The sequence below is a fragment of the Vanessa cardui genome, chromosome 1 (genome assembly GCF_905220365.1).
Source record: "Vanessa cardui chromosome 1, ilVanCard2.1, whole genome shotgun sequence".
Lineage (NCBI taxonomy): Eukaryota > Metazoa > Arthropoda > Insecta > Lepidoptera > Nymphalidae > Vanessa > Vanessa cardui.
In genome coordinates, this window is record NC_061123.1 from 10,604,577 (window position 1) to 10,620,437 (window position 15,861).

The 15,861-nt window shown below is 33.0% G+C and overlaps 1 protein-coding gene and 2 non-coding genes across 3 annotated transcripts in view; 2 read left to right on the forward strand and 1 right to left on the reverse strand.

The window, feature by feature from the left end:
• LOC124530831 (tyrosine-protein kinase Drl) overlaps positions 1 to 9,225 on the forward strand; it is a 30,097-nt gene extending 20,872 nt beyond the window's left edge. The window contains exons 2-6 of the mRNA XM_047105159.1: positions 2,849 to 2,976; positions 5,996 to 6,682; positions 6,807 to 7,120; positions 7,413 to 7,709; positions 8,027 to 9,225. Of these exons, the coding sequence (XP_046961115.1) occupies positions 2,849 to 2,976; positions 5,996 to 6,682; positions 6,807 to 7,120; positions 7,413 to 7,709; positions 8,027 to 8,138 (1,538 nt within the window). The 3' untranslated portion in view covers positions 8,139 to 9,225. The remainder of the gene's footprint in view (positions 1 to 2,848; positions 2,977 to 5,995; positions 6,683 to 6,806; positions 7,121 to 7,412; positions 7,710 to 8,026) is intronic.
• A 2,587-nt stretch (positions 9,226 to 11,812) lies between these two features.
• On the reverse strand, positions 11,813 to 11,886 carry Trnat-agu. The gene has a single exon. It is a non-coding gene; the product is annotated as a tRNA-Thr (tRNA).
• Positions 11,887 to 14,940: 3,054 nt separating this feature from the next.
• Trnas-aga lies at positions 14,941 to 15,022 on the forward strand. Its single transcript has one exon. It is a non-coding gene; the product is annotated as a tRNA-Ser (tRNA).
• The last annotated feature ends 839 nt before the right edge of the window (positions 15,023 to 15,861 follow it).

A 15,861-nucleotide genomic window follows, 5' to 3' on the forward strand; every position in this document is an offset into this window, starting at 1 on the left:
TGTTCGTAGCCTTATATATAGCTTGTCCCCCTGCTGGGAAAAGGCCTCTTCAGGCAAATGCTAGAGCTTATCCAACAAGTCATTAAATTAAAAAAATATGTTTTTGTCTTCTGTACGAATATTAATGCTCTCGGCTTAAATATTTTTGAAAAATAAGATAGTACTCGTTCACAACAAAAACCATGATTAATAGTGATTAATAATTTTGACAATCATATTTAAAATAATATAATTATGAACGTCTATAGCATCTCGATGTCATTGACCCTATGTAAACAATTTGTTAATTCGACGTTCTGTTCCACGCCTTAGAACATTAAGACGATGTGTTCCGGTATCGGCCAATAAAACTGTCGCCATTGCTACATGTAGCGCCTAAAAACATGTTTTTATGCATTCTCGAAGATTTTTACGGGACACGAAACGCTATTCTTAGCACGTTATGTACATTTTACGATAACTATTATCATACACGCTTATTGGATACGGTGGAGTTATAAAATGTTAAACAGTTTGTTTAGCGGTCTCCCGGTGTACTTGAGCCGCTGGGTTATTGTGCATTCTCAGTCTATCGTGGAATATCTGGCGCGCATAATGCAGCAGTGCGGAAGAAATAATAAACGGCAGCATTTTTCGTCCCCGCCACGAACCCTCTGCGGACTGAAGTGCATAACTTCGCACACCTTTATTTACCGTCACCTCTGCACTTTGTTTTATTTCTTACACGCCTCGTCCGCATAATTCCACTGTAATGCCTTCGCTATGCCCTAAAATTCATCCATCGCCTCCGCAGAGGGGACGCTTTCTTTACGAAATATCAGCCGCTTTTGTGCGACGCTCTATTTGTTCACTCTTTATAAACGATTTTTTGTACGAATGTAATGAATGCTTTATTCGTAGGTGCGAACCTTGAATGGCGAAGATTTCTCGCGGGTGCGATATCCCGAATACAAAAGACACAAAGCCGGGTTATTGAAGATTTTATTACGTCAGCCGTTTCAGAATCTTCGCGTAGAACGAGCGATAAGCAACATAAGTAATAACGTTAAAAATTAGTTTGTTTTAAGTAAAAAAGAGGCGCCACCCGAAGAAGCCTGGGTTATCTCTAGTTATTTATCGTATCAAGTGTTTCGTTTTTTTAACATCGCCGCATCAAAGGCGCCGCGCACGGTAGCAAGCTTCTGCAACCGCTTTTGCTTATATGGGAATGCAGAAGTATTTTCGTGAAATCTAATCGTAAATGTATTTAAAGTTCTAGGCCACTATTAAAATTTTTAAACTGATTTAGCCTTAGATTTCAAAGAAGTGGGTAATGTATTATTAAATTTAAAATTACCTATTTCTTGCGACATCACGACATCAGATAAGGGATTTCTGTGTATTCTTAAACCGGTTGTGTTACGAAGATTTGATGATATTGACGTATGGTATTAATTAACAATGTTTATATAGTAAGCTCAATAATATCCCGTACATAAATCGAATTAAATGCACGTGATAGTTTAAGCATGGAAGCAATTTGTCGCGGCGATGCGACGCCTGCGTTGACTGCTTTGCATACAAACTACCGCGTATGTGATTATATAACACCTATCACTCGTAAACGCCTAATCGTCCTTATCGTGTCTGGAATAAACAAATAACCATTAGCGGTGTTAAAATTATAAATTGACCGTTCCATTTGCATGTGCGGCGACATTGCCGGCGAACCCAAATTCTACAAACTTGTTTGGAGAGGACACTGTAATTTATTATTATAATGTTTAATAATGTGCCATAAGCCGAATGACGCCCAAAATAATCAAAAGAACCGGTCACAATATTTAAATTGTTAATTTTTTTTATAGTTTATTATATAGTTATTATGTTACAAAATTTAAATACAGAAAATGTTGTTAATAGCAAAGTAGTACGAACTTTCTACGAATATACATATTTTAATTTTATGATAACTTAAATAAGTGAGTTTAAACAATTAAGAATTATTGTAAAAACTGTTTGATTTTTATATAATAACGATTAAACTCAAAATTCAGTAGGTAGCAGTTAAAAGACGACTTTAATAAAATTTTAATGATGAAACTCGATAGGATCATAACGCATGCTCTCGACTTGTACGACTTCACAGAAATCATACAGTCATATCAGATCATATTTTAGGTAGAACTGACAGCTACAGTAATTTAACTGTCTGAATATGTAACGTGACCACATCCGACTAATTACGGAAGATTACAAGTCAAACAAACAATTTGTGGACAAAACAAACTAAATATTTGTATGTACATTCGAGATAAATTACCTACAAGTAGTTTAGTCAGGAGCCGACTGCGGTAGATTACCATATCTTTGTACGTACTTCTCCTCAAACATGAATTAAAAAGGTTTTTTGGGTTCCCATGATTCGTGGACAGGTGGCGGTAGTCGGCGTCTTTGTGCTTTGATGTCGCCGCCATAAAACTCGTGCGATTTGATCCTTTTTTACTAGTTTTTTTTTTAATGTTATTGATGGGTATTGGTTTAATGCCGGTTGTACTTGAATAGATTCGGTTTCAACTTACTACGGTCAATGTTTTTATACACGAGCTGTTGGAACGCTTTGCAATTTATAGCGGTGTTTTATTATTATTTCTTAAATACGAGGATATAACTTAGTCTTGCAATCCTCTCTTGGTAAATGAAATTGAGCGAAAACTTCAGTATCTTTGACGAATGTCTGAAACATTATCTATAGCTTGGAATAAAGTAAAGCTGCTCTGGACAACTGCATGTTTCTGTGGTACATTTGAGAAATAAATAGTAGACTTTTGTATTATTTCGCTTAATCGGTATTGTTTTTTGTTAACAGGTCTAACAGCGGAATTGTTCTACGTTCGAGATGGGCAGATCAACTCTTACGCGCTAAACTTCGTGGTTCCCGTGCCGGCGACCATAGGAGAGCTGCACTTCACATGGCAAAGCCTCACGCGAAGACCGGTAACTATTAGACCACCTTATTATTGTTTTTGTCGAAATTTACTCAGTACTTGACAAAATATAAAAAAAACAAAAAATACAGTAGTTGTTCTTAAAAAAAATTCGAATTGATTTTTACCAAAAACCTTAGAAACATACAAAGAACTAACAACATGTTCTATGGATACTTTATTATGTACTATATATAGTATACATATACATACGTATCAATGATCCACGAAGTCTCATTCGAAAATCATACTGTATCCAGCTACATACGTGACGGAATAATAAACAGTGCTTTAATAGACACGCTAAACAGAAAGGAATTACGATAGCTATTAACCCCTAACAATATATTCTATATGGCTAATAGCACAGTGAGCTAACGGTGTAGGAATTTGTAATATATTAGGCAGCGTTAACTAACCGAATGATACCTCGGTGGCCATACAAAACAATGGATCGAATGACAGCTTAGGCGTTATAATGGTCCTAATGTGTATTGAATACCAGAATAGGTACGTAATCCAATGTGAATGTTATGAAACAAAATGATTCATGCAAAAATAGCTCATGATATTACTGCATAAGTTTCAAAGTAGTCTAAGCTAATTAGGTGATATGATAATACTTGTTTTTTTGTTTTCGAAGTTTCACACTTTATTTAATACTTCAATTTAATTAGGTTAGAGAAATATTTTTCCAACTCGCCTTCAGTGGCTAGTGGCTATGTTCGTTCGCTTTTCTCATGATAATTCCAGACCTTATTTGAATTTTAGATAGCTCGAATAAGTTCCGATAAGACTAACTTATTCATGTTGAAACAGTTCTAGGTCCCATAATTGCTGTTACTTTCCTAATTTGCATTTCGTTTACAAAAAAAAAAAAAAAACGTTTTAATAAAATCTGAATTTAATTCCGGTTGAGTTGATCAAAACTGCAATCCAATTATTAAAAATCTCGTTATTCGTGCTTATACTTGAGTGTTTTCCATAACAATATAAGTAGTTCGGAATATATTTGAATTTCAAATGTCAATTTGTTTATAAAACGAAATGGTATATAGTTATTATTTTAATATGAAACATACGCCTGTTATGCAAATACTGCTTGAGCGGATCTCAGCCGAGACGGCAGTTTGTTTGTTCTGCATCAATAATCGAATATTATGTGCATTTATTTACTTAAATCAATACAAAATGAAATAAGAAAGCCCAAGTTTAAGGGATCAAATCTCACATCCGCCGTGAGCGCCGCTCGCGGATTAATCTTTGTTCGTAAAACAACAGACTTATTTGAAGAAAACTTGGTATTTTACAACAAGGCTTTCATACTAAAATTCCTTTGTTGTAATAAACTTGTATTAGTACTACCAATAAATATTAGTCACGTAAATATCAAGAACAATTATTCTTATTTTTTTTATTATTATTTTCAATTATCTTCGAGTATGAAGTATAAATAATTTGTTACTATAAATAAATAATTTATTACTTATTATTATTACTTAAAAATACTTTATATTATTATTCCAATAAAAATCATCGTTTCAATGCATTTGTTTCAATTAAGCATATGCCTTTTAAAGTGTCGTTCAAACAATTTAATATTGGCAAGTTTGCCCGTAAGGGATCAATCACCATACAGATTCCGTGGTGTTGCAAGTTATTTTGAAAATATATTTTCGTTTTTAGTTGTTATAATAAAAAAAAAGTTTTCAAAATTCACATTTAAACATTTTTTTCCTCTATTTTGAAATTAAAAATGATATATCTACTTATAGAGTTGAAAACAAACAGGAAAGATTTGATTACAGACACAGAATAAGTAACAATGTAGAAACATTCTGATCCAACCGCGTTCTGGGTATGTAATTTAGCGAGTCATGAACGAGAGAAATAATTTTTTAAAGTTCCTTTAAATGGTTAAGAGCGCGCAAATTTGCCATTAAACCATAAAAGTAAGCATCCTTCGTACAAATACAGAAAACTTAAGATGCTTTTCATTTGTGTACGGAACAGTTAGTATAAAAGTTTCTATACGAGTTCAGGAGTTATGATGCTGCAGATGTCTTCTATATACATTCTTATATGTTTATGTATGTATAAAAAGTAAAAAATGGATATAATTATTTTACAGTTACTAGTTAGTTTTTGTTCATGTGAAATGAAAAAATATAAACTTTTAAAGCAGTTTTAAGTATGTTACGTAATTTGTTTATCTCAAATCCGAGCGCCGATCTAAGACGATAATAATTGTATTCGGTATATTCTTTGAAAGTCGGCCCCTTTGAGTAGTCAGCAAATGTTTATTAAACGGTTACTCGCTGCGATGAGCGGTTACCATTGTCTGTCCGAGCCGACTCGCGAGTGATAATGTTTAATTAGAGGCCACGGTGTCGCACCTACGTTTACGAGCCTTCGCATGCCTGATGAAGGCAAAGGGCCCGCGGTGAAACTGTTTGCCTATTTGTTTTATAATTCATGTGCCGCGCCATGATTAGCTAGATTGTAATGAGGGTGTTGAGAATTACATGCGGCTCGTTACGCGGTGAAATGAATGGTTTTCACCGACTAACAATATTTGTTTTATGATAGTTAAGTATGGCTTTGCGGTAAGCGTTCTGTTAAACGGTTTCAGATTTACAGTTCTTGGGTAATAGATTAGTGACATAAATCCAATGTCGATAGAAGGTTATTTTATCGACACCATATAAGATATGTCCGTGATCACGTGGGTCACCGACATTTGATCCGCTTGACACGGCCGTGGGTCGCATCTCGTTTAGGTTCGCCCGTCCGTCCGTCCGTCAATCGCAGTGATACAGTTATACCGTGATATGTTGGGCCGTTAGGTATGCACGATCATTTATTGCTGCCTTTTAGGGAGAATGTGCCATCGTATTTAGTTACGAATTATATGTTATGCACATAAATTAAAGTTTAGACTATAATAGACTCTACGACACATTTTAATTCTTATATCATAACATTATTTAAGCGATTTAATTGAATATGTTTCTCTCTCGTTGTTGCAGTTACCATATATATTGCACGTAGACTTGGGAAAAAATGAAGAAGTATTACACACACCAACGTTTAACATTTCAAGCACGGGCTTTGTGCCTACGGAACCACAAACTTGGAGAGTAGATTTGCCATGTACGGGCACTGTTTCCGCCGAAGTCGCCGTCACGATATCTCTCAATGTATCCACCGGTTCTTCCTCGACCGCTTTGCTTTTCCGACGACGAAAAATATGTCTAAAAGAAGCACACAGGCCAGCCGTAAGGGTGGACAGCGTGCCGCATGCAGCAACGTCTGCTGATATATTCTATGCTGGCGCAGGTTGCGCTGGAGGTGCACTCTTAATCGCCGCCGTCGCTGCTACAGCGTGCAGGGTACGAGCGAGAAAGCTCCGCAGAGCACGGAGTGACGAACAAGATGGTCATGCATTTCTACCTGATTCCTCTTGTAAGTCCGCAGCTAGTTACACCAGCTATCGACGACCTACCTCCCTACCCGCTGCGGCAGCGGAGGAAAGAGCTAGAGATTTGCAACAGAGAATATCCGAATTGACAATACAAAGATGTCGAGTTAGATTGCGATCGGTGGCAATGGAAGGCACTTTTGGCAGAGTGTATAAAGGAACCTATGCGGACGAAGAGGGTAGAGAGCAAGAAGTCCTGGTGAAGACTGTAGCCGAACATGCGTCTCAAGTTCAGGTAAAATATTAATGAACTATTTACGAAATTATAAAAGATTAGACAATTTCATTAAATTATTAATTTTGTCTTTGTTTGCAATAATGAAGTGTAAAAATTAATCTTTAATTTTATTTCGATACAGGTTTCGCTTTTACTCCAAGAAGGCTGCATGTTGTACGGACTTCATCACGAGCGCGTCTTGTCGGTACTCGGTGTCAGTATCGAAGATCAAACTGCTCCATTCCTACTCTACCCTTGGAGTACGACCTGGAGGAATTTGAAGCAATTCCTGTTAGCATGTCGAGGAGTGGGATTCGGTGTTGCAGCAAACGGACCGCCTCCACCACCACTGACCACACAACACGTTGTCAGGATGGCGTTACATGCGTTGGATGGCTTGGCCTATTTGCACTCTCAACACGTTCTGCACAAGGACATCTCAGCAAGAAATTGCATGTAAGTATAAAATTAATTTTTTTTTTTACATATTATCTATTTATTTTTGATAGGGCTAATGGCTTAATACCTAATGCCTAATTGAATTGATCTTGTTTTTTTTTTATCCTTGTGCTGGCCAGGGGATATTTTTGTTAAGCGTCCATTCACTCATACCGTTACACGATGAAATTAAACAATATTATAAAAGACTGCCGTATTAATGTTTTGTGCACTTATAACGGAACTAAAACGGAAATAGAGCAACCGAACGATCTTGATATTATATATATAATTCGTATTTTGTTAACAGTGTGGATGAGAATCTTCGAGTGATGATAGCGGACAACGCGTTGTCACGCGATCTTTTCCCCGCCGATTATCATTGTCTGGGCGACAACGAAAACAGGCCGATCAAATGGTTGGCTCTTGAGGCATTGTCAAAGAAGCAGTTTAGCCCTTCATCGGATGTATGGGCACTTGGAGTATTGTTATGGGAGCTGACCACTTTAGCTCACCAGCCGTACGCTGAAGTAGATCCGTTTGAAGTTGCTGCATATCTCCGGGATGGTTACCGATTGCAGCAGCCGGCGAATTGTCCTGACGAACTGTGAGTACATTTTAAAAGTTATTTCATTATAAATTATTTGTTACATTTTTGTTTTTTTTGTGCGATTTCATGTTAATGTTTTGTCTCCCTCTTTCGAATGTCAAATCAATATTGATCGAAAGAAAACCCAGTTTTAAACAAAACATCCGCAAAATTTGTTCTTAACTTTTAAATTTAGAATTAATGAAATTACTACTTTTACATAACACACTATCAACAATACTTTCCATATTTAAATCATTATTGTGACAATTTTTCTTAGATACTGTAAGTTTTTCATTTAATTGGAAATAAAACAATTTTCTTTTCCTTCATAGCTTCGCTGTAATGGCTTATTGCTGGGCGATGTCCCCTGACGACCGACCCACTTTGCCGCAACTACAAATCTTCCTACGAGACTTCCACACGCAATTAACGAGATTCGTCTAAGACATTCCTTACATAAAAAAAAACAATCCAAAGACGACAATAATATACATAGTTAGTGAAATAGTGAAAAAAAATATAGTGGACATAAAAGAGGCCTTAATATGCCCTAAGTGACAATTTAACAAGAATTTATAGTGACGAGTATTAAAATGAGGCGCTGAGATAAAAGAGACTGACTTAATAGTGATTATTGAATTGTAAATTATACGTTTCATATATCACGGTCGTTACATATTTTTGTTTCTATTTCGTCAACGATTTCTCCAACAATAAAACTCGAAGCTTTCACAATATGCAATAATTTTTTGCCGCGGTACAAATAAATCAACTTTACGATCGTTCTGTGTAAGTTTCTTAAGACGAACGAAAATATTGCATAATGTTTCTGCTTTTATATATACAAATAACTCGGTGTTAACGAAATAGAAAGAGAAATATGTGGCGTTTATATTGTATGTATTGTAATTATAATTTCAAACCTCACTACTGCCATATTAGGTTAAAAGAATATATGTAAATATTGTTAGTTTAAACATTTAAATACGTATATTGAATGTGCCTCGGACTTTATGAAATATATAGAATTTTATTACTGTTCTGTTGAAATATTGAATTTTCGATTAAGTCTGTATTTGAATTTTTAATATCTTGTTTCGATATAATTGTAAAATAATGGACATTCAATGTAAATTTTTCACCGTGGCAACATTTTCTTATCTAAATAATTTATTGTCTGTCAATTTTTTCATCTACAGGTCAGTATTACATATGTTTCTAACATGTTACTACAAATAAAAAAGTATACGAGGAATTAACTAAACATCGAACTTACATAATATTTTACAAGATCACTTGTATTCATTAATTAATTTTGCAACGAAATTACGAGGTATTGTTTTTTTTATTGGTATCTGTGAAGAGCCAACAATTAAAAAAAAATATCTTTCCATTAGCGCCAATGTATGCTTCATACTCCAACCACAACAACAGATTTATTATCAGTCAATAGTTTAATCAAATTGCTAAAATAATCGAGAATATATCGATTACAATTTGATTTTTTGGTTCACCAACAAATAAAATCGATTAATAATTGCGAATAATTCAGATAAAAATTTAATAAAGATTAAACTCTTGACTGATGTAAATTTAGAACTGAAAATTTAATAACATACGAATAAAACCTCTCGGTGTGTAAGATGATTTGAAATTTCAAACGATATTGAAGGCCTAACAAGTTCTGCTACTGATTATCTTGACATTTAGAACTGAATTAATTATAAGACAATTTATGTTGCATTATAACTATAATATCCATTTCAAACAGCATGGGTACTGTGACATTTGATTAATAACATCTCACGCGAGTTGTATTCCGTAACAATAAAAACTTTATATTAATTTCCATTCTTAATTACAATTTTTTTTAATTCTACGCAATTTTTCACTTTTTAATTATAAACATACAAAAATATATTACTTCGGTCGTGAACGATAGCATTTTAACGGCTGGCACTATTTAGTGGATAAATCGATATAATATATCATATAAAAAAATTAACGTTTTTTTAAATTGCCTAATATATTTTTAAGTGTTTTTAATGAATAATTCGAAAAAAATATTAAAATAGATTGTTTTATTGATTCGAAATCAACAATTCAAGTAAGAGCTATTTATATTCAATTCATTCCTTTTGTCACTCCATTATTATTTTCAATCGAATTATTTATTTAATATAAATTAGCATTTCATTACTAGAAAAGTGAAGTCCGAAATGTCACCCTATCCATGCTGTGAGAGAAGAGTACAACGAATATAATTTGGAAAGCTACATTGACATTTTTAGTCTGTCGAGAATTGACACTTTATTTTATGCATCTGTTTTGCCGCCAATTTCTATTGTAGCGGTGACAGGAATTAATAAAACAGTATTGTTATTTCTTAAGTACATACATGTAAAGTATTGATTTAAAAATAAATAATGAATAATAGGGCGGCAAACACTAGATAAACACACATATGTAAACACTAGATTTTACATTTGTCAACAATTAGTGTGACGTGACCTTAATATGATCTTATTCATGTATCTTCGAGTAATTTATACATTACTTAAGGCAGCTGTTATAAATATTAAATAGATTTGTATATTTGTAAATACTGTGCAAATGATATGTCAATATACGAGTGAATATATTCATATGTTTTTGTTACCCTATTACCTTATTATCCTGGTGACTTTTATTTTTATTATATTTAAAAAGTTAAAGATAAAGACACTGGCAGCTAGACCTATAAATTTAATCCAGAACAAAAAAGTAAAAAAAAAAACACATTGCATTATATTTTCAGGTTGGGCTGTTTCACATATTACCCGGACCAAAGAGATTATAGACTGACTGATATTAAAAAAAAATCGTTGTTTAAGTGTCATGTCATGTTCTCAACGGGGACTCGACAGTTGTGTAGCCTGTGTCAGATATTTTAGTGCACAAATAGAAAAGCAGTCTCTACGATAATTTAAATAATTGTATTAACTAACATGACTGTATTTTTTTAAATGTTGAAAAAGAGTAACTACTGAGTTTCTTGCCGGTTCTTCTCGGTAGAATCTACTTTCCCAACCATTGGTAGCTTCACATAATTGTTAAATGACGATTCAAAAGTGCTTGTAAAAGCCCACTTGAATAAAGTTTATTTTGATTTTGATTTTGAAAAATGGTAATCATGAACGAAGTGAGTTCTGACTCAGGACTAACGACTCAACTCAACTTAAACCATATAGAGTCTTAGGCACTAATTCATAACGACGAGTCTTAACCGAGAATGTTGCTAATTTGTTGTTAAGTCATTTATACAATTTATTGGTCTTGTCTAATTAAGTACACTGTAACAATAACTTGTTCGAAATTTTTAATTAATTACTTTATTATTAAATGCAGACATTTAATGATTGTCCATGAAGATTCGCAATTTACTATTGTACCGTACATGTGGACAATATGTAAGTTTTTAAGCCGATTATTACAATTATCATTCCGGTCATCTCAAAAAGCAAAAACAACAGTACCTACGTACAGATCTAGACCTCGTCAGTGAGTGCAAAAATAACTTTAAAATTAAACTGAAAATAATAATTTGAGAAAAAAGTTTTTAATTACAAATTACAGTTGTTATTTTTATAGAAAACAAGTATTTCTTACAGCATATGTGACATGACTCAGATAAGATGAATTGTGACATTTTGATCTAATTTGATTTAAAAAAAAAAGCATTTATAACAAAGAGAATAAAAAGAAAACAGTACCTATTACTGGGGAAATTAGAAAATACGTTTTATGTTTCGTTAATGCACGCACAGTAACAATTATTCAACCTTTATTCAGATTTATTGTCACAGCTTTGGCATAAAAATCACGCTAGCCGTATTAAGGTTAAACGCTGGTAGTGTATTAATGAAATTTAAAATATTATGGTAAGCTAATACGAGAAAACGAAGGTCTCAAAATATTTTCATATATATAAACAAATTTTTGACAAGTGTGAACTATGTTGCTATCTCAGCTTCCAAGGTCATCGTTCAGATAGCTCTACGTTGATAGCGTTTTGAATGTGTGTTTGTAATAAAAATAAAAGATCTAAGATAACCTATAGCTTTCTATAGATATCTCATAGGCCCCGGCGAGATTCGAACTCACGATCTCCTGTTTACTAGACAGGCGCTTTAACCAACTAAGCCACGGCGCCTCTGATTCAATTGTCGAAATTAGCAATCAGATACCTAGTTGTTTTTTTTTATAATTATAGATTTCAATCCGCTGTTTTATTTTGAAGAGGTATTTATCGTTCAAACACATTAATCATATATAATTATAAATAACGTTGTTTAAACACTGGCTTAAGCTCGTGACTAAAAATTCAAGTCCAACCAAACAGGTTTGATTCATTCAAAAAAGTAACAAATATATATTTCATCTTATTAATATTATCTTTATATTATTGAAGTTAATATTAACTACTGTCATTTAATTATCTAGTTATTATTATTATTATATTAGCAGTGTTTTGCTAAATATTTTTATAATAAAATATTATTAATTTTATTTTATTAAATTATAATTGTCATTTTAATTTTGTATTTATAAGCACAATGAGTGGGTAGGTAGTAACATTGCATTTATGTATTCTTTTTATTCGCTGGTTTCCACTTCTTCAGTTTTTTAAATCTTAATGATAATACAATATTTTTGAATAGATTCATATCTGTTAACCGATGTGTACATAACGTACATTGAAATTATAAAGTTCGTAAGAGTTATTTGGTTTTAACGAGGCTATCCAAAGTTTTGTAAGGATACCAAGGATAGCCAATCGATAAAAATATTTCGGTAAAAATACATTCCTAAATAAGGGAGCTACTCTTCGTTAGGAATGTACCTATTTTATATAATTGGCATTACTAGTAACGCTACTAACGGCAAAACTGCGGGACAGAACTAGCCAAATATTTGAAATAAATAAACTCAATTCTGAGTCAAGTCTCAATTTTTATCATTAAAAGCTAAATTTATTACGAAAAGAAAAGTAATTAGTAGTAATTAAAGTAATCATCGCTTTTTGTACCTATATTGTTGATTTTACGTCTTGTTTTTGTATAATAATGCTGTGTCATTAAATAGAATGCTAGAGGGAAATGCCATTTCACACTGTGTTGAGCTGAGCACGGGTAATTTTCGCTTCACCGATAACGCTACGAGCTAAAGGACACTTGAAGAATGACTTCCGACAGGAGTTGGTTTTGTAAAACTGACCGCTTCATTGTATACCAAAGCTGTGATTAAACGCGGCCACTGCAAACTCGAACCAACTTCCAAACGGAAAATACGTATTGCCTACCGTGTTATTACAACAAACTAAATATATATCCAGACAGTCGATTATTGTGTTTGTTTATCTTATCTATTTGATTAATATTCTTTAGACGTGCTAAATGGAATCAAATTCCAGTAACATTATTTTGTTTTTTGTTTCAATATGTAGCTGTATTTTTTGTTGCTTTCGAAACAATGAGCAGTTCTCGAGAAGATGCTGACTATTCCATTGTGTATAAAGTGGTTTATAACATATTTGCGAACAGGGTGATTAAAAATACGATTGTAATAATCGTTTCAATAGCTTTGATGTGTACAGGCGTTAATGCGATAGTTTGCGAGTTAATGGCACTTGTAGAGCATTTAAAACGTCATGGTATGTTCGATTTTATATCATACTTTTTTCAAGCGTTTAATGTTTAGCGACTTATAAATCATTAATAACACGTTACACAATTTTACATCAACAAGTTTTAGATCGTATACAGATTATTTTCAAATAAGTATATTAAACTGTCATACACTTAGCTGACAAATTAAAACCTTTTATATGTTCCTTTTTTTATATTTAGCTTTTATTTGTGCCAAATTATTTCGCCAATGTCAGGCGCGAAACCTTTTATCTTATATTTTATCATACAATTTATGTCATTATATTTACTAATATGTAACAGGATAATTGTAATAATATCCGAAATACCTTAAGATGATATTTTATTTATTTATTTATATAGCATATATACAAAGTTACTAAAAAAAAAACGTCAGAAATCAACAAAATATTTATTTCACCTATAATAAGTAATATTAAAAAAAAATGTAAATTTTTTGATCAAGTTAAAGTAACTCCAGGCACAAGGGACATAAAATCGTAGTTCCCAAGGTTGGTGGCGCATTGACGATGTAAGGAATAGTTAGTATTTCTTACAGCGTCATTGTCTGTGGGTGACGGTGACCACTTATCATCAGGTGGCCCATATGCTCGTCCGCCAACCTATACCATAAAAAAACTTACAATTATATTTAAAATTAATTTGAGCAAAATTTGTTAAAGGTTTGCCGAGAATGAATCTGGCAACACTTGTATTCTGTCAAAACGTGTAAAATAGTGTCAATTTGTAAAAATATATGCAATTTTGATGGTTTATAATATTTAAAGGTTAAATCATACGAGTATGTTTATGATAAGGTAATACACATAAGCGATTCCAGGTCTAACGTAATGTTGAAGTCTGCGTCCCACTATAACGGACAGGCTATTGGTTTTTTTCTGTTTGTTCTACATACTCCGCTCCCTATGAACGTGGGAATTGTTTTGTGTATAATCTATAATAATATTATAAATGTCAAAATAACTCTATCTGTCTGTCTGTCGCTCTTTCACGACCAAACCGCTGAACCGAATTTTATATGAAGCAAATTTAAACTCCAAGAAAGGACATAGGTTATTATTCTGCCTAACATATGACAACTGCGAAGCGAAGATGCGGGCGGCTACTAGTGGTAAAAAAATTTCAGCATAGGAAAAATGAAAACGTTATTTATTTGACTGAGCTGGTTTGTGACATGGCAAATTAGACACATGGTTCGTGATGACGTAAATTTAAAGCACATCTCGTTCAGACACGGCCCGAAGTGTGTGAGTGCCTAGCCTGAAGATATTGCTCGGTACGGTTTTAGAACATTTTACTATCAAGATTTCCCTAAATATGCACACAATTATAATAGGGCATTAAAATATAGTAAGTCATTATTTTTCCTTATATGTAACATTAGATATAAATTGATGTAGTTCGAAATTCAAATTGAAAATAATGACCATTAAATTTTTAAAATTATAATATTTATGTTATTACTTTTTAAATTTAATTTTAAACCACATCGATTGATTCGTTATTTTAAGATACGTATTTTTGACATTACAAGTGTAGCAGTCGTGGCCGAGCGGTTAAGGCGTCTGACTAGAAATCAGATTCCCTCTGGGAGCGTAGGTTCGAATCCTACCGACTGCGAAATATTTTATTTTCAATTTCCTTTTATGTTAAATATATCACGTATATAACGATTATCGAGACGTTTATATTCTCTAATATCGTTTTATGGTGGTCGTAACCCACTCGTAGATAAAAGGAGAATTTTATTGCTCGCATGGCCAATATTTGAGTACGCCGTTTCAATGCCCGATCATTTGATGTATTCCCATAAAAATCGCTTCATAGAGTAGTTATTTGAACGTAAGTACACTTACATATACTGCTTATTATAATATGTTGAAGATGAAATAAGCAATTAAATTTTATGTGCGTCTCGTAAATCAATAATGAATTTGTTATTATGAAAAGTATAGCCTTTCAAGTAACTCAGACTATTTCGGCCAGAAATAAATCAATGAGATGTAAAATAACTATTAAGTAAGAATCATATACCAAGATTCTCATATTGTTATAGAAAGAACTAAATTTAATCATTCTTATGATTATTACTTAACCCGTTTAGTATAAAAAAAATAACTGTTTGGAATGGTTTAAGTAGCTTTCTAGTAGCTTATAGTAATTTCACGGTATCCAATATTTTTATGAATTAATTCTTTTTAATGATTTATATTCATATCAGGCGAGTTGTCTAAGCTGACATTACTCTGTGTTAAATAAGGCTAGCCTGGCAGTTTTTTATCATATTGACGAAAAATGTAGGGCGTTTCTAATAAAAAAAAAGTCATAAAGAGGACATCGACCGCCTAAAAGGTGGTTCCGTGAAACAATGATTGTTTTTTGTAGCTCATAATTTACGTTTGTCATTCAATGCATGTATTATATATTTGAGGTTTAAGCCAGTAACAGTGACCACGTCA